Genomic DNA, 25,941 nt, shown 5'->3' on the forward strand with positions numbered 1-25,941 from the left:
AAGTCTCTATATGTTATACAGCACTACACAAAAATAAAATGTTTGGTAATGTATGGCCAACTCAGCTTGGTCAACTCTCTGAAAGCTCTTTGGAACTGTGCACAAAGGGCCAGAGAAAACTTCCAATTCCATTCAAAATAACTCTGAAGGAAAAATGCAACTTGGAGCAAAAGGGAGAAAAAGAATAGTGTGAAAACATGAAAAGTGCTCTAAAAAACATATTTCGTTACAGTCAATGAGGGCTTCCTGGCACCTTTTCTGATTTCTTTTTAGGGAAAACACATTTCCCGATCACAGACTTCAAAAGCACCATGAACAAAAATACACTGGTGTACTTAGTTCACAAAGGTTTCAAAATTCCTTCGGTTAAACAAAATCTCTCTTCACATCACCAGTTTCTCTTCTTGATCTGGCTGTGAGAGAATAAACTAACAAACCCAAACCATGGTATAAATCACCACGGGGCATACCTCCTGTGCTCTGGTGATGTGTGTCGAGTCATTCTGGAAGGAAGTCACTGAGCAAGCAGAAGCAGGGCTGAGGCTCTGTGTCCTCCTGACCCTGTCACTCGATACTCCTTCTCTTCCTGACACCATGTGAGTCACAGAGAGAAAAGGCCTGTGTATGATTTAAAGTCAGTGCTACTGAACATTCATCTGGAATGGTATGCCCCTCCATCCTTCTAGGCTTTGAAATTATAGAAATTTAAGGGATTTTCTTGGCTGCTACATGAGTTTATCAAAACATAAAATTGTGGAGGCACTAGAGAAAGTAGGAATGCACCTCCCATGCTAACACCCAACACTTCAGTTGACACTCATGAGAGGGTTAGAAACAAATGCATCATTTGGCATATTGATATTGTAGGAAGCAATATTTTCAGAAAAGAAAGTTATATATACAAGTAGAAGTTGGGGGTGGTTCCTAGATAAAGAGCATTAAGAAAAAAATAATGAAGTTGGTAAACATAAAATTTCTCATTCAACTTTGGTTAAAAATGGGTGCTTTAATTTACTTTGTGCACCTTAAGTATAGATGTGCATTTATCATGCATTGAGAATTCTATATGGCCTAATTATCTACATGAAATTGGTACCTTTCATTTTCTCAAACATGAGTCAAAGGAAATGAAATTACTTTCTAGATCAAACTTCTCTCAATGAAGCCTCCCCTTCCTTGATGATTGGTATTAGATAAGCCTGCTCACACTTCTCATCCTTCCTCCTGGCCTAGAGCCTTGTTCTATGCTTCTCCCCCTCGCCCCCCATTTAATCTAGAGTGTTCTTCTCTAGAGTCTTTCTAAACTTTTTCTTTCTCATCTTTTGGATCTCAGCTAAAATATGACTTTCCCAGAGAAGCTTTTCCTCAACCCTCCAACTTAATCAAATTCCACCAATTATCACACTTTACAGCACCATGAGCCACACTCCACTACAACACTCATCGCAAGTGCAGTTTCACATCTCTCTGTATGGGTACCTGATCAGTATATGCCAGACTATATGCTCCCCTAGAAAGTGTTTTTAATTTTGCTCCCTATCCTAACCCCAGCACCCAGCACAGCCCCTGGTACACAACAGACCTTCAATAAATACCTTAGGTAAAGGGATGAATGGATCAATAAGGTACCTCCTCTTTCCTGATACTGACATGATCCTGGGGTTTACCAAGAGATTCTCCCTATAGTCCTTGGAACTAAATAACTTTTCCCAACTTAATTTGCTTGATAGGAACAATTGGAGAGGTAAAGACATTCCTAGATCAAGGAAGCTTAAAGACTGAATAAAGTCATTTGAAGTCAAAATATTTCAAAAACATGCCCTTGAGAAGAAACCAAGAAAAGTAACCAAATTTCAAAACTCTAAAATTCAAAAAAATTAAACTATGAGTGAAGGAACAAATATATGAAAGCTGAGTAGACAGAGAAATACACAGCTTTGAAAAAAATAAACAGGTTGATAGGAAAATTATCAGTCTGTTGTAAATCCAGTCACATTATCTATTTCATCCAGTCAGTTGTAGCTATTCTGGTTATGGCTCATTGTGTTTTCATTTTTCAATAGTAAATGTAATTAGTACTTGGGAAAAAAGTATGCAATCTAAGGGAAAAAATATGATTCTAAGCTAAGATTTCTGAATTAAACATGGAGGATCTTGCAGGAAGAAAGGAAGGGCTTCTTCATCCATTCTGCCCAAGTTCAGTATGTACTCTCTGGTACAGCATAAGAATCCATATTGACAAGTTGAATTTAGATACATACAGTGCTTTCAAATTCCATTCACTCTAGCATAAAGCTGTCAAAAAGCCTGCTCGTAATGTCTACAGTGCAATGGTTAAGAGCCTTCGCTTAGAATCAGAAAGACCCAGATCCACATCTCAGCAATGCCACTTGCCAACCATATAATGTCGAGTCACTCAGAGGCTCCCAAGCCTTCAAACACAAAAAGGAGGACAGAACCCTCAGATTTTGATGAAGAAAATTAAGATTTCATTTTTTAGGTATTGACAAGGTACTTAGACCACAGTTTGTGTTCAATATTCATTACGATTATCATTGTCAACATTTCATCAATGAAACTCAAATCACCTTATACAGAGATTCACTCTAGTTACTTTTCATAAACTCCTTTGTATACATAGAAAACAGAGAGATATACAGTATAAACAGACTGACCTGGAAAGTGTAAGCAATTATTCAGGCTCACCAGCAACAAGCACAGAGTTAAGAGATGGAAGTGAATATACCTGACAATTTTTTACTACTCATGTAGAAAATAATGGAACAAAATACTCCTTCACAACACCCATTAGATATTGTGTAGAAATTTTTGCATAGATGTTTCTCACAGGAAGCACACACAATGCAATACACCTAAGCTTACGTCTCAGTGGTCAGGACAGTCACGGGGCCACCCCTTGCCACAGGGCAACCTGGGAAGCCAAGGGTTTCAGCTGGCACTTTCCTGTTGTGAACCATCCCTAAAAAAAGTACTTCATAAATATTTACTGAATTGGATCAAGATGGATTGAACTTATCTTCAGAGTTCTGAGACAGGGAAGAGTGACGGTTAGAGTCTCTGAAAATGGACTTTTGTGGTCAGTTTAGGTATAGAAAGAAAACAATCACAGTACTTCCTCCTAAAAAGGAGAGGGATGTTTTCAAAGAAGCACCTCATCTTATTCCCCACCTGTCATTTTCCGTTCCTTAGGGAAACACAGCCAGCTCCTGATAAGCACCTGCCCCTCTAAGACTCGAATCAGGAGCCCTTTCCTCCATGAGGGCTTCCCCCAACCCCCCACCAATTCAGACACTTGTTTTATGCTGTCATAACACCGCTATTAGCAATCATCACATTCTTTTACACTTATCAGCTTGTGTCACACACACCTCCAAACTGTTTTTAAGACATTTTCGTCTCCACAGTCCCAGGCCCAGGACCATGCCTAAAAAGAAGTGCTCCATAAATATTTCTTGGGTTGGATCAAAATGGACTGAACTGTCTTGCACTGTGCAGAGGGAAGGCTCAGGGATCTGGCTGTATCTCTTTTCTCACCCTGTTATGGTGGCTAACAGGGTGTCTGCCCCCAGACCATGAGGGATGATGACAAGCTCACAAGCTTAGAGTTCATACAAATAGATCATGTCTCAATGAGATCATGCATTAGCTTGGCTTTCTGGCCAAAAAGGAGAGTCAAAAAGCAGTTACATTAGCTTATTTCCTCTCAGGGGAACCATGGAGAAAGGAGTAAAAGTTTTGTTTACCAAACAAAAGGCTGAGAAAATATTTTTCCATTTAAGAAGATGACAAATTAGTGAAAGTGACAAAAATGAATTAAAACCTACCACATATTCAAAAAGTTGCACAATTGCCTAAAAGCAAAACTATAATTGTAAATGTGTTGGCATTTGGCACAGAGTTCAGAATTTCAAGGAAGCAAACCACTCTTTTATGAACACTAAACAGAAATGTCACAAGCAGCTTTTGATTAAACTATGATTGTCACAGTCTATAGGAATGAACTAACATATGGTGTTTTTAAAATAAACTACTAACCACATCCAGTGGTTTCAATTAAAGAATGGTTCATGGCTTACAAAAATTCCCCTAGACCCAGCTGTCTTCCAAAAAAGTCCCATTGCCTCACTCTGAATTTCCACTGTCATCAGGAAGATTACCAAGGGGCCAGCCTTGGATTTGGAGTGGACACCCAGGATAGCATCTTTGTAAAAAGCGAACACCTTAATCCAGTTTTGTCTTGTAGCTGAACAAAGCTTTCAAGTAGCCTCCTATAAGAAGTATAAATTAAATTGCAGAGCTACATCAAATGATATGCAAAAAGACTGCATAATTTTTTTCTAGTACTAGGGATTGAATCCAGAGTCTCATGTGTGCTAGGCAAGTACTCTACCACTGAGCAATATACCTGCTGCCCAAAGACTAGAGAATACTCAAAGGGAATTTTTAGAAAGCTAAGATCATCTATAACATGTGTGCTAGCATGAAAAAAAAAGAAAAAGAAAAAGAAAAAGAAAGCAGGTACTAAGAAAAGGACTAGCATAGCTACAAGACAAGGCCCAAGTTCCTTGCAGGAAGGACGTGTCACAGAGGCAATTCTAAAACTACAAAGACATGATGTGGATATAAGAATGAAGGAAAGCTAGCTGGGCCACACACACCTGTAATTCCAACAACTGGGGAGGTTGAGGCAGGAGGATCACAAATCAAGGTCAGCCTCAGCAACCCAGCAAGGCCCTAAACAACCTAGTGAGACTGTCTCAAAATAAGAAATGAAAAGGGCTGAACATGTAGCTCAGTGGTAAAGTACCTCTGAGTTCAATCACTAGGTACAAAAAAAAAAAAAAAAAAGGAATGAGAAAGGAAGCTAATTGGAACAACAAATATATGAAAAAGTGTTCAACATCTCTGGTAATTAGAAGAAATGCAAATCAAAACCACCCTAAGATTTCATCTCACCCCAATTAGAATGGCTATTATCAAGAATACAAGCAGTGGTAGTTGTTGGTGAGGATGTGGGGAAAAACACACACTCATATTGCTGGTGGGATTGCAAATTGGTGCAGTCACTCTGGAAAGCAGTATGGAGATTCCTTAGAAAACTTGGAAAGGACCCACCATTTGACCCAGTTATCCCACTCCTTGGTTTATACCCAAAGGACTTAAAATCAGTATACTACTATAATAACACAGCCACATCAATGTTTATAGCAGCTCAATTCACAATAGCTAGATGCCCTTAATAGATGAATGGATCAAGAAATGGTGGCATATATACACAATGGAATATTATTCAACCAGAAAGAAGAATAAAATTATGGCATCTGCAGATAAATGGACAGAGTTGGAGGATATCATGCGAAGTGAAATAAGCCAATCCCAGAAACACCAAAGGCCGAATGTTTTCTCTGATAAGTGAATGACGATACATAATGGGGAAGAGTGGGTAAGGGAAGAATGGAGGAATGTTGGATTGTGTAGAGGGAACTGAGGGGTGGGGAGGGGCAGGGAGAAGGAAAGATAATGGAATGAGACAAACATCATTACCCTAGGTACATGCATAATTACACAAACAGTGTGACTCCACATCATGTACAACCAGAGAAATGAAAAGTTGTATCCCATTTGTGTACAATGATTCAAAAAATAAAATAAAATTCAAAAGTTTAAAAATAAAAAATAAAAAGAGAAAGGAAGCTAGTTAGGGACTAGAGAATCACTGCAATCATTGATAATCGTGGTTTCAAGAAAACTAGGCAGAAGAGAGAATACAGAAGCCTGGTCCTAATTAGCTATGGGGCTCTTGTTTGAAGGTAAAGCAGTATCCCTTGCCACTTGACTTTTCTGCTCTTCCATCTCACTGCCTTTCTCCACAGTGAGGGTCCCTTCACTTCTTCTCTTCTTTGCTCAGACTATGTCACAGCTCCTCTCTCTCCTGATTTCAGTATCATCGCTGTGCTTGTCATTCACAACTCAGTGACATTTTTAAAAACTCAATTGCTTTTTTTAAAAAAATGCATTCTCCAGATTGATTTTTCTGTTATACACTGCCCTTGATGGATTTCTTTTTTTAATCTATATTTATATGAGTCTTTTATTGAATCAAAGATTCCCCATTCCCACTCAATCATGAGGATGAAACTTTCTCTGCATCTGCCAACCAAGGAAACCATCCCTGCCACTTCTGCTGGCATACAAAAATGCACAAAGAAGATCCTTAAATTTATCCCATTGTATTCACTCAAGAGAGAGTAGAACTGAGGTCATCAGAGGCTGGGAGGTGACAGGGGAAGAATGGATAATAGGAAGAATAAGTACTAGTGTTCCACAGCACAGTAAAGTGACTATAGTTAACAATTTATAGAATATTTCAAAATGGTTAAAACAGAGGATTTTCTTAATGTTACCAACACAAAGAAATGATAAACATTTGAGGTTGAAGGAAATGCTAATTACCCTGATTGTATATAATTACCCTACATTGTATACATATATGAAAACATTACATTGTACCCCATAAATATGTATAATTAATATACCAATTAAAATAAAATAAAAATAAGTTTTTTTTTATTAAAAAATAATTTTTTGATTTAAGAAGAGCTTAAAGAAAATGTAGATTTATAAACCCTCCAGGTTTGATTTGAGCATGCAAATAATAGCTCTGAGATATTTCCTCAAGCCATGCTTACATGCTTTTCAAAAACTTTGTTTAGAATTTCATCTAACTGAGAAAACCACTAGAATACCAGTTACTTATCTTCAATCCTTCCTAACCAGAATATATCTTTGCTCAAAATCTGTATTTGGGAATTGGAGGATCAAGGGAGAGTATTAGCCATATCTGTGTGTAGAAAATAGTATAAAATAATCCAAAATGTTTTTGAAGTTTTTTGCCTATTTGCTTGTGGCATTCAGCAGTTGCACAAGAAACAAAGTATAATTAAACAAAAAATTGACTTGAGATTTTATAGTTACTCATGCATGTGCTCTGGATAGGGGTGAATGTGCAGTGAATTTCTAGTTATAGAAATCACCTTCCCAGTGTTGGTAACAGAAAACACCCCATTTTCAGATAAAAACAACTTCAGTTTTGAACAGACACAGCCAGCTACCGGGTTCACATGTTTATGATAAATCTGCATTCAGAAATCACATTTTCCATTACAGTTAAATTGTTCCTTCTCAAAGCCTCATCAATGAAGCAAAATCAATTTAAAATAATTGCTTTCTCTTGTGGACTCTGTGCTAAAACTTTAGCAACTGACAAAAAGATGATTTTAATACAAATTGCTGGATCAAAAAAACATTACCATGAGAAGTGGCTTCCAAACAAGGATATCAAGTGCATCTTGCTTTAAAAAAAAAACAGAATTCTGCTTAACGGGTAATCAGCAAAAGAATACATAAATTCCAGAGGTGTTACTGTTTCAGAATCATTAAGTGATAAGTCTGAGAAACATGTATAAAGGTCATCTAAATTCATCTCTGAAGGATCATTAACCTTAATCTGTGTATCCCTAATACACATATAAAACCAATTCCTAAAGTTCTCTGTAAGAAACTCTACAAACAGCCTTAGGACACATCCAGTAATTAACAACTGTCATTATCATAAGTAACATCTTTTACGTACTATCCTTGCTCATGGGGCACAAAACCTAAATAGTCATCCGCACAGGCAGGCTTATTCCAATTTAGCAAGCTATAGGGCTATTTAGAGAAATTCCATCTGAAATAATATTTTGCATGCCTACATTGGTCTGCATATTTTCATAAATCTTGATATTTTAATATTTTTACTATAAGAAAAACTACACAGAAAAACTGCACTTTTATCTGTATTTTGAAGACAGAATCATTTTATTTACATGCAAATTAGTTATTGCAGAAGAGGGCTATAGAGTTATAGCATGGGAAAATTTACTTTTCCTGGCTTTCTCCCTCTTCATTTCACCATTATTCAACACACCCTACTGGAGAGCTCTTTGGTGATTTCTACTTTAACCACATTTCAATAAGGATTTAAGTTGGAAATAGCATTTTTTGCCAAGTTGCTTGTTAATATTGAATAAATTACACAACCCTTCCTCTCCAGTTTTTATTTTCTTAGACTAGACTAATCTAATCTAATAAGTAATTTCTGGATGTTTTATTTCCTTGTCCATTCAAAGGATATGCTTTTGCAGAACATGATTCAAAAGATGCATGTGATATTGCTCCTGCCCTGAGAGGTTCTATTGATACTATTGGAGAGATGAGCTTCCAATCACTACTGGAAGCATTGGAGTCTGTGTACCATGTGTAACGTAGGTCATTTAGCAGGAGTTCAAACACAGGCAAAGTCATTGCGAGTTGATGTAAATGAACTTACAAAGTCAGGGTAAATCTACAATTTTCCTTAGGTTTTTGAAATTCTGACAGTAATAGTGGAATCTCCATTACACTGTCAATTTACTCTTAAAACATCTAGGAACTCCAAGTTAGGAACCAGCTTTAATTAATGCAGAGCAATGAGGAGAGTTTTGCTCATTTGTTTGCTTTTATAATTAAAGAGAGACTAGATTCAACTCATATTTTAGATATCTGGCAGCCTTATCTAAAATAACTTCTATTTCAAGGAAGACCCTAAAGGTTGCAAAACCAAATAGGAAGATATTACCCAAGGAATTCAAAGGAAAGGGCAGATATCAGAGACACTGAAGGAAAGTTAGTGACTGGATGGCTATGGAAGAGAAAGAACAGGGAAGAACCAAAGATAATTAAGATGGTGACTCTAGGGACAAATGAAAATGGGGGGAGTTGGGCTCACAACACCTCTACCAAAGTGTGATGAAAAGTCAAGTAGTACCCCGATCATGGGAAAGTTATTAAAGGAACATTCCTGCCTACAATCGTGGTCATGGAAGAATTCTGGAGAACTTATTTATAGAGTGCACCCATGGTCCCTCACCCCACCTGCTTCTGCTTCAGCAGGCCACACTCACGAAGTCCTGAACTGAAATCCCTGGTATTGAGAACACATGTCTTTTTAAAGTTCTTTCCTGCTATATGAAAAATTTCCTAAACAGAACACCGTTCCAAGAAGGTCCTTGCCAGTGTGTCATTCCTCATGTACATCCAATAGAACACAAGTGTGCACGCACACACACACTCACAAATACACTCCCACTCGCTCTCTGCTCTGAAAATTTAACTCCAGACCACAGGCTGTGTCCCATCTTCTGCTAAGGTGGTAATGTCTGTTGCAGATCATCAATTATACCCTGTTTACTTCACTAACAAGTACTTCACATCTTAAGTTCCACACTCTGTTCTGGTTTTCCCCCATTTTCCACTCCAAGTTACAATCTCTTTTTAGCCCTACATACCCCAGCACCTGGAGTACACTAGAACCTCTGAGGCCTCCTGAACTCATGAGCCACTATAAATAGCAACAACATCAACTCTCCCATGACACACGTAAACACACTATTCATAACATCTCATGGCATGATAAGATGGAATAACTATTGGAATAGAATAGCCAGTGGCAACAGGAAATGAATTGTCTAAGAACTGCCAGTTGGAGGGCACTTTGAGGTGACTTCAAGAGAACTGCATTTCAGAAGTCAAGGTTCTGTAAGATATTTATATAGTCAACTGGCAAAAGGAGACAGAAGCACCATGGCACCATCCTTTCGTGTTCATTGGCACCACAGGAATAAACAACCACTATTTGTATCACACGAAGCACAATAGGGTTGTGCCAATCCAGCGCCACCAAAAACACAAGAGGGCAAACGTTCTCCTTCCAACACAGCACTGCCTTCAGATCCTGACTTGTTCTTAACCAGATTAAGTTCACTGAGGAACACAAAGACAGTCAAAAAGACATCCTTTGCATGAAATGGAGAACACACTGGCTTGCAGGGGTGCAAAACTGGGGGCCCACCTGTTGACTGAATTCAAGGGCACATTTGGTAAGCAGAGCTACTTGCTATTGGCAGGACTCCACATAAATGAGCAGTTCAGTCGTTTTCACCCATGGACCCTGAAATCCTCTTTTCCTTGGTCCTTGCACCTGCCAACCAACATTCAGACCAGCACCCGCTGGCAAGTTAAGAGACTGAATTTAGACTAATTCTTCCAAAGAGGCCACTGAGAGCCAGGAGCCAAGCTGATGGTTAATGCAAAGGAATAGCCATTGAGAATCTGCGGCAGAAAAGGTTAGACAAGCTTAAAGAATGATTACTGCTCATAAGGAATTAATCTTTACAGAGTTTTAGCCTGAAACTTTTGGCATTATCTGCATGCAAGAGATGGAAAAAGATGAGGTTGAAGAACATGTCTAGAGTAACTCAAAATAATTACTGCTAACCATTATTGCTAAGCAGATGCCAGACTCATTTGATATTCAGAATATACAATTAAATTCTATCATAATCCCCTTCTTAGAGATGAAGAAGCTGAAGCATAAAGCAACTAAGTATGTTTCCAAGGCTACACTGCAGGTATGAGCTGGGATTCTAACTCAAGTAAGCCACCTCCGACATGTGCCTTAACTGCCCCATACACTCTGCCTTTCCAGGGAAATCGTACCCCAGAGACCCCTTCTGAAAAGGCAAATGTATTTTGTGACAAGCTTAAACATGCATCAGTTTCCACTTACTTTTTAACATAAAACCTTTTGATCTCAGACCTAAAGATTAAGTGTTTCCTCCTACCTCTAAAAAAGCAAAAAATAGAGATGAGGATGAGGTAGATAGTATAGTTCTTCAGCTTATGTTTCTTTTTAATTTTTTTTTTTTAGTCATAGATGGACACAACATCTTTATTTATTTATTTTTAGGTGGTGCTGGAGATCGAATCCAGTGTCTCACGCGTGCCAGGCAAGTGCTCTACCACTGAGGCCACAGCCCCAGCCCCTGTTTATGATTCTTTAAATAGAGACAGTGCTGTCTGACTTCACACACATCCCAAAGATTCCCTTCTGCCCCGCATAGCAATTCACTTTTGGAATATGTCAATGGCATTTAGCAAAATTAAAGAAATCTTACTTTATGATGGCAGAGGGAAGGGTCTCGCCTAAAAGCATTTAAATCATCCTAAAAAAGTAGAAAGGTACTAAAAAGTATGAGGTCAGGTTGGGGAAGGGCACAGGGGTGTGCACTGGGAAAAAGGGAAGTCAAATGACAAAACACCAAATATTCTTGGCTGTTATGAAAAGCTACTCTGTTCATTTACCCGGAAGCCCCAAACAAAAGCAGCTACCCATTTCTCTGTTTCAGTTTCCTGAATATAACTGGATCACCAACTGGCATCCATTGTCCCAGGCTCACAGAACAATATCCACTAGCATAAATCCGTCAGTTCTGGTACACATCCAAAGAGCTAAAAAATACCACCAGACCGAAGGAGTGTCCATGCACACCTAGCTAGCACCACGATGCCCCAAGGGCCAGACCTGGGTGCGAGGGGCAGTCGGTGGCTCCCAGCACTGATGCATGTTTAAGCTTGTCACAAAAAGCATTACACAGCAGACCAATGTACTGAACAGGATGTTCTGTCTGTAGCTGTGTCTCCTAACATTTCACACATCTTCAGAGTTTCTACAGCAACACAGTGGCCCCTGGTGCCCCCACACAAACTCCAGGACACGAACAAAAAGAGAAGTGAAGGGGCCAGAACCATGGAGGGTGGGAAGCCACGCCGTGTTTCCAGATCCTCTCAGCCAGGAACATCTTCCCACCCACTTTTCTGGGCAACCCTCAGACGATGGCAGCTGCTAACTTAAGGGGAAAAAAGTGCACGGTGGAGGAGGCAAAAGGATTATTTTTAAGAAAGAGCACAATCTAACTTTTCTCTCCACCACCCACTCCACACCACCTCCTCATTCCCTTGTCTCTCCTGCCTGTTCTTCCAGTGCGCTTTTCTTCCCCAGCCTCTCCTTCCCGGTTGCTCACTGTACCACACTTTCACACACATTTCCTTCTCTGTGTCTCCAGCAGGGACAGGGGCTCTGCCGCCACACTGAGAATAGCAGCTGCGCAAGGACTTGGAGCTACTGCTGAGCTCAGAGGACATGTGGCTGGCTGGCTTCCTTCTCAAAACTCCCAGTGTGGAAAGGACCAAACACACATCCACCTTTTAGGAACTCCATCAACACAAGAATGCTGGAGAAAAACAAAAGCATCTCTGTTCCAAGCTAAATGAACCTGTTAATTATGTTATCTCCCTGATGTGCCCACATACTGCAAGTTATCTGGCTTATTTCTTCATAGAAATGTCCTTTATTATTTGGGTCCATACCTCCTGAATGAGGCTTCTGAGGCAGAGGTGCCTGGGTTCTGTCTGGAATATGAGCATTTATGAAGTGGATGATGAATCTCTGTGCTCTGTGGATCGATTTCTCCCATCACCTGTGAGTAACAAGTAATTCCACACACTCAGGAGTCATCTACCCAGACCAAAATACCACTTTGGCAATAGCTGAAATTATGAGCCACTTTCCAATGTGGAATAATTGAAAGGACCAAATTTTACTTGGCAAGAGAAGAGGGCAGGGCAGGGAAGTAGAAAAAGGAAATGTACAGTTTAAAAACAAGAAAATCAGCAGGACCTTTATCTAGAATGTGGGAAATCTTTAGATGAGTAAAAGCAATATTTACATCTTTCCTCTCCAGGAATGTATTTATTCAGTTTCTCTTCAATGAACATGTATGAAGCACATGCTATGTGCCCAGCATTGTGATAGGGGCCAAAGAGATCCATGGACAAAATAAACCTGATCCTTGCTCTCAGAGAGCTTCCAATCAAGCACCAGCTCAAAACAAAATTGTAGGCTGACCGAAGTTGCAAGCTGAACCAGGTATTATGAGGGAAGAAAACAGGAGCTGAGAAAGAATAGTGCTAGGGAACCAGCACTGGATGGAGTAGTAAGAAAAAGCCTCTCTGAAAAGGTAAAATTTTAAAATAGGAAGAAAAAGCTAATCAGGGCAAAAATCACTGACCATCCCAGGGAGATAGGCTTGTATGTGCAAAGGCCCTGAGGTAGAAAAGGTTTTAGCACCAAGGACCTACAACATCAGTGTGGCTGAATTAAAGTGAGTAAAGAGTGAATGGTCGCAATGCAGGACTGGAGAGACACTGTGGACCAGACTGCCCAAGTGAGATTGTATTCTAAGGGCACTGGGAAGTTTTCAACGGAGGAGCAGCATGATCTGGCTTATACTTCATCATGACCAATGTTGCCTCTGTGTGGAGAAAGACTCCAAAATTAAAGGCTGCTACAGTTGTCTAAGCAAGATAAAACAATTCCTTAGCAGCAAAACTTTAAAATAGTAGACAAAAATATTGCACTTGGGGGTGAAAGCAAGGAAAGTCAAAGATGACTCGCATCTAGTGACTATTTATATGTGAATTGCTTGTTTTGTTTTGCCTCAGAAAATATAAGCATCACATGAAGCACTGCTGGCACAAGTGGGAATCTTGTCTATAAGACAATACGACATCATCTCTTTCCCTCCCTCCCATATATATATATATATATATATATATATATATATACACACACACACACACACACACACACATACATACATATGTAGGTCAAACATTCTATATTCAAGAATAACAGCGATTGTATATGGTTATTCTTGAAAGACATTAATGGTATATATTAGGTAGATATTTCACTGAGTTTTGTCCTAAGAATTTTGTCATCACTTGGTGTCAGAGTTCTATGGTTTCCCCAAAATCAGGATTAAATTTCTTTCTACATCTGGGTTAAACAATTCTGACTTTTAAGTAGAACTGCACCAAGATAAACCAACTACCAATCTATCTGGTCTCCATGATAAGCAGCAGAGAAAATAATGGCAATTTCTAAGTGAACCATCACGTCAAAATGGATCAACTCAGATCAAATAACTTAAAGGCATATTACAGTATTACTTAATGGCCAACAGGAAAAAAACTAAACACAAAATGCAAACCTACAAACAATATCCTTATGATCACTGAACAATTTGTTCCTTAACAACTGTGTCTCCATAGAACTCCTTAGAAAGCTAGCATATAACACAAATCAGCAACCCTCAGGAAGAATAAAGGGCCCTACTTGTTTTACATACTGCACTCAAACTGGCCCTCAAATGCCACAAAAGGCAATGGACTCAGTAGATTTCTCATCTGTTCATTCCTAATTACCTGAGTTTGGCACTATTTCCCCATTGCCCTTCCTAAAAAGCTGGTACATTATCATTTTAGAATCCCTTGGCCCATTTGTCTAGGTGAGCATCTCCTTTTTAATATCAACAGTGATGATATACTCGTCTTCTTAAGTTGCAGAAAGACAGATGACTTACCAAAGAGGAAGAGAGAACACAAGTACACTGGGAAGAGCCCTCTTTGATATTGGCTCAAGTCTCACCAAAAACAGTAAAAAGAGACAAGCTGGAGTAATTTATTTGGAAGAGAATGTTATTTTTGTTCCTCCAAACTATTAACTATGACCTTTTTTATTTTTTATTTATTTTGGGGAGTGGTATTGAATTCAGGGGCCCTCAGTCACTGAGCCACATCCCCAGCCCTATTTTAGATTTTATTTAGAGACAGGATCTCACTGAGTTGCTTAGTGCCTTGCTTTTGCTGAGGCTGGCTTTGAACTTGAGATCCTCCTGCCTCAGCCTCCTGAGCTGCTGGGATTACAGGCATGCACCACCACACCCAGCTAACGGTGACCTTTTATATGCATTTCAAGGACTGTGCTCAAAACTGACCCCATAGTTTTAGTTGCTACATGAAGGATCCCTCCCTGAAAGACCTTGCCCTTGCATTCCAAAGTCTCCAGCCCTCTGTTCCCTTCCAAGTCTCACATTTATTCCAACACCTTTTTAGTTTAGTGGTTGATCTCCAAATTCTCCTCCAACCTTTGATCTTCAATTCACTGGCCCAACTGTATGGCTCCTCTGACACGGTACTTCTCTAACTTCCTAAGCCACCTGCTCAGTTCCAGTGGTGAGACTGTCAAACGCTCACAACACTGCACTTCACACCCTCTTTAATTTAACTCTATAAATTCACTTTTCAACACCCCTGAGCTGTTCATTCTAATTTGGCCTGTCATCACCTGCGATGACTGAACCCGATCTTTATCTGTGCCACCCATAATGCATTTTATTACAGGGTCCATATTTCTGCAACTGTAGCAAAGAGATGAAGAATGCATAGAGCTCTGCCAACACGAAAAGCTGTCACTGTGTAACTCCTGTTGGGGAATCTCCCAAAATTGGCATGTGTTTCCACTGCACATATTCATTCTCACTTCAGCCACAAGGCTACCCATGCAGCCAAATATTCCCCACATTAAAAGAATCAAAAAGCAACATAAACATGTGCCTAAACATACAGTTCACACTGTCACTGGAGTCTAGTGGTGTGCTTTGACCTCCTGCTATTCTGTTCCTAATAACATTTTTACACAATGTATGATTTTTACTACTTTCAACATTTCAAGAGCTGTGTCATCTACGTTCTTCTCTGAGTTACAGGATGTTTCTCCACTATTCCTTTTCAAATCATTGACCTAGCCAACAATCTAGTTAAATGTCACCTACAGCTCTAACATGTGTAAAGATATAAATATATATATATATATATATATATATGTATATATATATATATATATATATGCATACACTCTCAGCTTGACCTACTGTCTCAAGGCAACCTATTTCTATGCAGGTACAATAAATCCAAAAAGTTCTTTAAGATTCCAAAATCACTGTTGAAGTTAAATACCATTGGTAACACTCTGCCCTATTTCACCTGTCAAAATGTAGAATACATAACTATACTTAAAGTCTGTCAGATCTTCTCTGACCAACTCAGAATCTTCTACACGACTTGCTAGATAAACCTACCAACACAGGAAAAGCATCTTGGAAGACATCATCCTTTAGAGCAGACATATTAGCTGCAGGACTCTAGATAGGGTCTTTCCCAAGGATGGGGAGGGAGTAAGGTAGAGGGAGGGTCCAAGCCCCAGAGGGTACTCACTGAGAGGTTTCAGGATGCTGCTGCTGGATTCATCAGCGTTTTCCACATCTGATTTGTCAGAGTAGTTCTCAGAGATTCTCTCTTTTTCCTTCTTTTCTTTGTGCCCTGCCTTTCTCTTGTGACGTCTCCTTCTCCGGTAGCTCTTGGGCACATGGACCCCAATGTAGATGGTGTGGTGGCCTAAAGAAGGTACACAAACAGCAGTCATTTTAATCATATGCTCTGCTGCACACAAATCACACAAGCTCCGCAGGCCATTGAGTCCATGAACTCAATGTTACTATTCTATATTTAACAAACTCAAACTGGAAAAACAGAATTTCTTCCCCATTTTTAGTTGGTCACAGTGTGTGATTCAACCTGTTGAGTGGCACTAGCATTCTATGAGGGTATGCTGTAGCTCTGTTCAGATAGATGGCTTTTGTTGAAGAAAACCAAAGAATACCCAACTGGAAATCAGGAATCCTTGATTCTGGCCACACCTCTGCCACCAATTAGCTCTATGACCTTCAGCATGTTTCTTAACCACTGTGGGCCTCGACCTCAGCACTGAGATAAGGAGAGGCTTGAGCTGAGAACCCCTAAAGGCCTTTCCTGCTCTAACTTCCATGATACTGGGATCATAATGACTTGGGTGCTGGAAAAGGAACTCTTGGGACTGCAAAAATAAAGACCTAACTCCAAGTTCAAAAAGTCATCTTGCTGAGGATAAAGTTTTACAGTATAACTATTTTTTTTTTTACCCAATCAGCAGAACAGAGACTTAGAATTAGGACAAACTGAGAAAAATAAGACATACTTGGAGAGAAGATTTTAGAAATACTCAAATGTTCACACTAGGAAACAGCTAAAATGAATGTCAGCTACAGTGCCATTCTCATTTTTCTTTTTTCGTTCCCAAAAGTTTCTAAAAACTGGTTGTTGCAACGATAAAAATAAACTCAGCCCAGCAAAAAATTGCCTTGAAGAGAAGGGCATGAGGAAAAAAGATTGTGAAGTGCTTTCAGTTCTCTAGATGGAAGGAGCTGCAAAACTGACAAGTGGTATTATTTTTATAAAATCTGATAAGACAAAAAAAAAGGAACTCAAAGTTCCACATCCTTAAAAAAAAAAAAAGTTGGGAAACTTTTACTTTCACTTTATATACAGCATATCTTCTGAATGTGGGAATCATCATTTCAGGAGTGTGTACACACTTTTAACTGAAAAATATATTGGATAATCTCATCTGTGGGTTTCATCTCCCATTTCTGGAATTACTCCTTGATGGCACTTCACAATGCCATAGATGATCTCACATACTGTCATGCAATACACGCGCACGCAGCATTCCCATGTCAATTGTTATGAACTACCCTCCACAGTAACTCATCAGGCATATCTAAAAACAGTATAATTCACAAGATTGTTTCATTCAATTGACAGGATCCAAAGAATTACATGCTGTTTCAAGAAAGAGTCCAGTTAAGAAGTGGAGAACCTTAAGTGAATGGCTCAGTGTTCAAAAGAAAATAGGTGATCCCTGGAATAAGGAAGTTGCAGGCATCTTTCCATGAAAAGGAACCCCCAACTCAACACACACAGAAACACAGTAACTTGTTACTACAAAGCACAGTGAAATTCTCCCCACAGAATGTGGGCCAGTGAGAAATGTATCATGTCTAACCATTTGTAAGCAAATTGTTCTCATGGGAAAGCTATATTATACTAGGAAGTAGGAAATGTCTCAGAAACAATGTGAATTAAAAAACAGTGTCAATTGTTTCCTGCGCTCCAGTTACTGAGGGAGTCCTGCAGCTTTATCTCAAGTCTCAACAATACAAGTAATCAAAGCCAACCATTTGTTCAGTAAATCAAACACTGAAAGTTTGGCTGCCTTCGCTCAGGAACTAGGAAAACACACACAGACACACACAAATTAAGAGGTAGGGAATATTTCTAAAAATTTCTCATTAAATATTTTCTATGCCTTATTAAATAATGGCAATGCAGCAAAAAAAAATGGTAATTAAGTTACATTAGTCATGTTGACATTATACCTAAACATGTAACATATTTATCCAAATTCCTGCAGTACATTTGATTGAGTCATTTACAAGACAGTTTACAAGGGTTGACAGGATTTTAAGGTAAGAATTCCAACTATGAAGCATTGTTGTCAACCTAACAAAAGAGTTACGGTGATTCAGAGTGAGCCTTCAAACTCCTTAGTTCTTGCGGTTCAGTTCACTTTGTGATCACAGCACCCTCCTCCCTGTGGCAGATTCACCTTGTTCCCATCTCCTCCAGCTCCTCCTCCCACACTTTCCCTGAGAATATTAATTAATCTGTTTATATCTCAGCAGATGTGATGCTGTACTCCAGAGAGCTACGGCACTATGGCACCCAAGTACCTGATTAAATGGAGTTCCTTTCAAGATATCCCAAGTTTCAGGCACTTTTTAATCAGTTTTATTGAGGTATAATTTGCAAACCATAAAATTCTCTCATCTTAAGACTATAACTCAATGATTTTAGTATATTTACGGAATTGTGCAACCAGCACCATAATCCAATTTTAGAACCTTTCTACCAGTCCATGCTCATTGGCAGCTGTTCTGTTTCCACTCCTATCCCATACAACCCCTCTTAGGCATTTTTTATGATGGCCTCTGTGAAGTCAGAATCCCCTAACTCACATGGATATAAACTTTTGGTGGGGATCCTCACAGCAGGGTAAAATCAAATATTCCCTGTGAAGAGGATATCAGCCATCTAGGAATTGCCAGAGAAAATCATGGTGCTGACCTAAGATTCAAAACACAGAGCATCCTCCTTCTCCTCCTGCATATCATGGAACTAAAATTTCCTCTTCAATCTCGCATTCAAGTATAGGAGAAGGAATATAGTTCTGGGGTTAAGAAGATCTTTAGATCAGTATGGCAGTTTCTCAAAAGATTAGGAATGGAACAACCATACAACCTAGCTAAACCACACCTTGGTCTTTATCCTTAAGAATTAAAGTCAGCATACTATATTGATATATGCACACCCAAGCTTATAGTCGCACAATTCACAATAGCCAAACTGTGGAACCAGTCTAGGTGTCCATTAATGAATGGATGGATAAAGAATACATGGAGTTTTATTCAGCATGTTCTTTTTCAAGAAAAAGAACAAAAGTATGCAATTTGCAGGGAAATGGATGTAACTTCAGAGCATTATGTTAAGTGAAATAAACCAGACTCAAAAAGTCAAGGGTCATGTATTTTCCCTCGTATGTGAAAACCAGAGAGGAAAAAGGGGAAAGGAAGCAAGGGAATCTCATGAAAATATAAGAGAGACCAGTAAAGTAGAGAAAGGGACCAGGGGAAAGAGAGGAGGGAAAGGAAAGGGGAGGTCCTAAGAAATGAAATTGACCAAATTATGTTACATGCGTATATGAACATGTACCAATGAATCTCACTATTGTGTACACTATAATGCACCAATAAAAAATAATTTTTAAAAAAGATCTTTAGGAGCTCAGGACAGTGAGTACCTTTAGATCCACGGATTACTTCTTAACTGCTCTCCACTTCCACGTCTTTGCCCATAAGAGGAGAGCAAGACAGCCTTGCTTTGGTGGGTGGGGTAAGGTAGGCATACTTTCTCAAAGTGATGACCAAATATTTAGTAAGCCGTATGTGCCAAATAACAAAAATACCCAAAGTGAAATGAGCAGAGATGGAAGCATTCTTACTGCCCCCACAGACTATCTGTCTTCTAATCAACAGGAACAGCATTACTGCTGAATATATACTCATGTTGGTGAGAATCTCATAGGTGGATCTCAGTATTTATTTTCATTAAAATAACTTTATCTGTCTCCGAGAAACGTCATGAAGATTAATGGCTATTTTTAAATTATAACTCACAAAATGACTGCAAGCTCTTAAGGGAACCGCAAAGGTTGATGATGTAGTATTGTTTTACATGTAAAAAGGAAAAGGAGCAACTTGACAGACAAGTTTTCCAACCCCACAAGAGTCTGTAAAATAGTAAGATGCTCAAAGAATCAGGGATAGTTTCCCTGTCTCTTGTAAGGAAATTTTTAAGCTTAAAAAAATCTCTGCCAGAAACTTCAGAAAAACCTGCCAAAGATCATGAAAAAATAAAGAGGAAAACTTTTTTAAAACTGCTATAACTCATAAGGAAGAGATGATTGTTTAACATGTTATTAAAATTATGGTTTCACTCTTGCTACTCAAAACTAGAAAGTAAAACCAGTGGAACCAACATCATGCAGGTGTGCAGGCAAAGGGCATTCCAGCCTGGATTTGGCAGGAGACCCAGCATCCTGCATTCAAATAAATGCCCTACATGCCTTTCTCTAACAGATGGTGTGAGTTCCCAACAAGCTCTCAATGTCTCGGGAGTCTCACAATCCACACCACAGTCAGTACTGCAGGGAAGAAAACAAGGCTTTCCTGGTTATCTCTGACTGTCAGAAATAATCACTACATGATTCCTGCTTCTTCCCACCTTCACCCGCTCTACCCTAGATACAAGTAGGAAGTACCATAAAGCCATCACATCCAATTCTTCTGATTCCTGAGATATGTCTAATCTGAGTATATACTTTCAATTGTTGCTACAATGATTTCTGGCAAACCGAAAACTCTTAACACTTAGTGACCCTGTAAGCCATCCTAGCTAAGGTGATTTTCTCAAATACCCACTTTGCTACCAAGGGATGATTTAGAACCTGGAAGAATTGAACCCCTCAATGCAAAAAATTAAAAATTTCATGGCCAACTTAAAAATTCTATAGATAACTTGGTGACTGACAACATAGGTCTCTGTATGCAGGATGGATCCATGAGCTCCTTCCTGGGAAACATGTTGCTGTGTTCACTGTACATACAGATAACAGCTTGTGAGCATGCCAGGAACTGCTTCGTGCTCTGTATCTCTCACCTCATGCCATCATGCTCTCATCTCCCTTGTACAGCTGCAGAAATCAAGATTTGGGGAAAATCAAGGTTGTTGCCACCAGCTAACCAAGTGTCCACTCCATAAAATCCCACAGGAGAAAATTGTCAGGTGTCAATAACAAGAAGTTGTGTACCTCATCACTGTTTTGACAGGTTTTTTTGGTAATACATTTTATATTTATACTATAAAATCTTATAACTATTTATGTTTCCTTCCTCATGTATACTTCTAGAAAGGAAAGAGACAAGTATCAGGCTAACTTCAGTCATATAATTTTATGACATGCATTTTATACACTAATCACACTTCCAATTATTCAACTGTTATTTGCACTTCCCCCTAGACCTTTTTGAAAACAAGACAGCACACAAAATTTTTTTAACTTGAAATTTCAGTATATGTTCTAGCTAAAGGATCACAAAAGACAAGTAAAATGTCTTCCCAGAAATCTACCTTTCCCTATCTCCAACCATCCTCATCCTCTCCCCACAAGCCTCCCAAGTACATCTCTAATTAAACACTGAGGCATGTTGCAAATATGGTCTTTATCTACATTATTGTTCCTTCTATAATCAACTGAATTTCTTTTCTCTCCAGTTCAAAACAAAGATTCCTCCAGATGTGGCACTTCACATCATTCTCTCAGGACTAATCTGTAACATTCCCAAAATATAAAGTAAACACTACCTTACCTGGCTCATCTAACATGGCCTGGATCTATGCCATAATGCCTGAAACATGCTGTAGACATTGCCAAAAGGAAGAGAGGGGAAACCAGAACTACAGAGAGATTTGTTATTATTTTTAATTATTGAAACAAAAATGTAAGAGTTAGTAGAGATCCTAGAAGACAGAACATGAAAAGATGCTGCAAAGACTCTACTACTTGTATCAGAAAGGTCAGTTAGAAGTGCATGCATATGTAAACCTAGAATCATGACATCAAGTCCAGACACCATGGAGACTGTGTGTTTGGCACTTTATATAATAAAAAATAGACCAGTATGTATAATTCTAAATATTTAATAAAGAAATATAAATAATTTGTTAGTTTATTATTCCCAAACCCATAAAAGTGCCCATAGGCAGCTATGATAAGATATAATCAAAGTAGCATCGCTAATTTTATGGGGCATAAATACCAGCTCATGAAAAGAAAACTGCCTTCAGAAGGCATGGTGTAATTTTGCAGTTAACAGGGGGTAAGTCAGTCCATTATGAAATTGTGCATGAGGGTCCTTACTTTAAAAACATACTATTTCTCAGGACAAAGGACGGCTTCTATTTTTATATTTTGGATAGGGGCCACTTTCTACATAGAAAAAATAATGCATATGTTTATTGATAGATAATTATATATTATATATGTGATTTATTTATAGATAATTTCAAATACTGATGAGTAATTTATTTTAATATCAACTACACTTAGGATCAGGCATGCAAGCAAACAAAAAATAAAAGTCAACTTTAAAAACAAACTTTTCTTCCCACTGAACTGCATGGGAATTTTGTACACTGAACACCTCTCAGAAATCCTCAAGGCACCTGAGGTTCCCCAAGCAAGACTGATAAGAAATCTCAACTTGTTACCTGGTATTTACTGAGCAAAGCACTTTTAATGTGTAATATTTGATAATGCTGATGACAATCTCTAAGTAAGGACAAATAGCTACAGAGAAAACTTTTAAAGGGGAGGACAGCTTGGGGTGGTTAGACTTCTGTCATTTAGCTCAGAAAACTTGTGTATCTACTTTCCAAGTGCTTAATTTAGGAAAAGAGCTCTACTTATAGTCTTTGGGTAAAGGTAAGGACCCCAAGACCACACACTAAAACTGTCATGGTTTCCATGCCATGGGTTTCCATGGCAGTTTCCATTATTAATGGAATAATAATGATAATAGAGGTAAAAATTGGCTGGCACCATAAGAAGTCTGAATTAGTGAGTGTTTTTTAAAGAACAATTCCATTATGTATGGTGAACATAAATTATCTGAAAATAAGTTACCAAAAAACAAGAATTCCCCTTCAAAGTTACTTTGGGAACCTGTTTTAATGACTAAACAATTGAAAAGGAGCTTGCCCTATAAAAACTGAAGTTCCTGAAGTCTTTATAATCTAAATAGTTGATTCTCCAAGTAATTTTAATTTTGCTCTAGAAAAATCTTTTATATCTCTATCTATAAATATAAAAATATATCTACCAGGGCACAGTGACCCACACCTGTAATCCCGGCGGCTCAGGACGCTGAGGCAGGAGGATCATGAGTTCAAAGCCAGACTCAGCAAAGGCAAGGCACTAAGCAACTCAGTGAGAACCTGTCTCTAAATAAAATACAAAAAAATAGGGCTGGGGATGTGGTTCAGTGGTTAAGCACCTCTGCGTTCGATCCCTAGTACTCCCCCCAAAATGTATATATATGTACCTACATACTTATATCTGTATAGAGATCTAGATATAATTTTCATAACCAATCTGAATGAAAAGTACTTCCCTCCGTGCCTGGTACACAAAGGTGCTCCACAAAGGTTGACCCAACTCTCCCTTCCCTTTGCAAAGGGAAAGTCAAAGAGCACTATTTTTCCTTTTTTCCACCCACCTCAATCCCTGACGATAACTTATGGACTTCCTCTGTTCTCCAGAACCTTCACCCTGAGCAGGTGAATAACCTGTCCCTTAATTGGCTGTTTTAGCCATTGTACAGAGTTAAACCATTGAATAGAAGTAACACCTTCCATAATCTCAATCTCCCCTCACCCCGCCCAGAAGCAAGTGCCTGGCAAACTCTGGGTAGAGTTTCTCACTCACAGTGAGTACCAACCCCCAAGAACAAGGTTTGTTGGTCCTTTAACTTGACTGATGGGAACAGAGTAGGGCCAAAAGACCTGGGAAGGACAGGATTAGGCAGGGAAGCAAAAAGAGGGGACAGGACCCATCCAACAAGAAGAAGGAAGCCTCTACTCACACTCACTCCCCGGAGTCCCAAAAGAGCAGCTGAATTTTAATGTGCAGTACATATGCAATCCGACAAAATCTACCTGTGAGCCAAACACAGAGAACTGACAGTTTCCATTTATTTTTCTTGTGGTCACCATTTGCACAAATAAATGGGAAGCAGAGTTGGAAGACACAAAATAATGGTTAATCCAATGGATTAACTGATAACTGGATTTGCAATTGCAGGCAGCGAGTCCACTTAGACACACAAATGCACACATTCATACTCACATTCCACACACATTGTCCATTTCTGACCCTATTATGGCTTCTCTTTTTGCAGTGGCCTAAACCTTGGCTGGGCAATAGGAAGAGTAGTCTTTAGTTCCTATAGACAGATAATCCACAATATAGTTAATGCACTGATGGCTAATCATGTATAAACTACCTAATGTTAGTTCACATGATTCCCTCTCCTCACATTCTATATAGAGGTAAATGAGATGCACATAATGCTACAGGGCTGTAGCAATCACCAAAAACTAGGGGAAATGTTGAGAGAGACATGTTAACCTTGTTAAGACCAATCCCAGGATCTTCACGACTATAGTTTTCTACATGTATCCAGAAAAGAGGAAGACTACATTCACTGGCACAGCAATACATAATCATACTTTTAGAGTTGAAATGATCAACTCTCTTCATTTTCACCCTCTTTATTTTCCAGCGGACAACTAAAGCCATATAACTAGTTAATGACATACAGAGACAAAGACTGCTTTTGGTGCTCCTAAAAGCATCACCCCTCCTTCCCAATCTCCCAAGGTATCAGTTCTATACCCACCCCTCACAACCTCCATTGTCTTCAAAAGCTGTCAAATAATAATAATAACAATAACAACAATAGTAAGTTTCCTTCAAGGTAGTAATTACCTAGTAGGAAAAAAAAGCTCAGTGAGTCTCTGGAAATGTTTGTGTCTTACAATCACATGATGACAAGTTTGAATCCATATGAAGATGATCTGATGGAGACATCTGTCCTCCCACTTATTACCTGGGGTCATTCAAATGATGAAGTCAATTAGACTGCGTGGTCATTCTCGCACCTTTCCCAAAGTCCTTCCAACACCTTTTATTCTTCTCCTTTCAGTTCCTTCCACTTCCTAATCTTTCAGTTGCTTCTTCTAGTTCTCATTCATGTCCATGACTAAATTCCTTTCCCTCCACAGAGGGTACAGACCTCAAGTATACTCTTTGGGAATGAAGAGGCACAACGCTAGGAAAGCCCTTGTCCCAGTTACTACAACTACTACCAGTGTTACCTGGATCAAATCCCTTTAGCTTCTCCAGGCTCATCTATCCATCTGTAAGGGAGAACACTGAACTAGATTTTCTCTAAGATCCTTTCTAGTTCTAAAAATTCTGTAACAAGTCAAACATTTAACTGGTCAGGTGTAATGAAGCACATTAAAAAGTTTCCTACATCACCTCAAAGTCCCTTTCAACTTGTCATAATGGTAATTTTTCTCTTGGGCCCTCCTCAACTCACTCTAATTTGACTCCCATCTAACCATGCCACCCACATTGCTAAGAAAGACCACCAGTCTCACCTTCCTTCTGCCTAATCCAAGGGCTCCTGTTTGATACTTATCTTACGTGACTTCCCAGCAGCTTTCAGCATTGTTGGTCCCTGGACCCTTTTTGAAAGTTCTCTTCCTTTGGCCTCAGATACTTCACCCTCTTCCCAGTTTTCCAGCTACTTCCTTGTCTGCTCTTTAGTCCCTAAATGTTGGCACTTGTGGTCTAGTCCTCTTTTCTTTCTACTTTCTCATCCTGGATAATGTCACCCACTCCCATGACTATAAATGTAGCTATGTGCCTAGGATTCTCAGATTTCCATCTCTATCCCTGACCTGTCTTCTCAGCTCTAGCCTATATAGCCAATTTCCAACTCCACTGTTTTATTCAGATATCATGAGTATCTCAGA

The 25,941-nt window shown here is 39.0% G+C and overlaps 1 protein-coding gene across 3 annotated transcripts in view; it reads right to left on the reverse strand.

The window, feature by feature from the left end:
- Positions 1 to 25,941, reverse strand: part of Slc4a4 (solute carrier family 4 member 4) — a 424,936-nt gene that overhangs the window by 251,577 nt on the left and 147,418 nt on the right. For all 3 annotated transcript variants that reach the window (XM_047565890.1, XM_047565891.1, XM_047565889.1), the window contains one exon: positions 16,060 to 16,239. In XM_047565890.1, coding sequence (XP_047421846.1) covers positions 16,060 to 16,239 — 180 coding nt within the window. The remainder of the gene's footprint in view (positions 1 to 16,059; positions 16,240 to 25,941) is intronic.

Source organism: Sciurus carolinensis, chromosome 10, assembly GCF_902686445.1.
Source record: "Sciurus carolinensis chromosome 10, mSciCar1.2, whole genome shotgun sequence".
Lineage (NCBI taxonomy): Eukaryota > Metazoa > Chordata > Mammalia > Rodentia > Sciuridae > Sciurus > Sciurus carolinensis.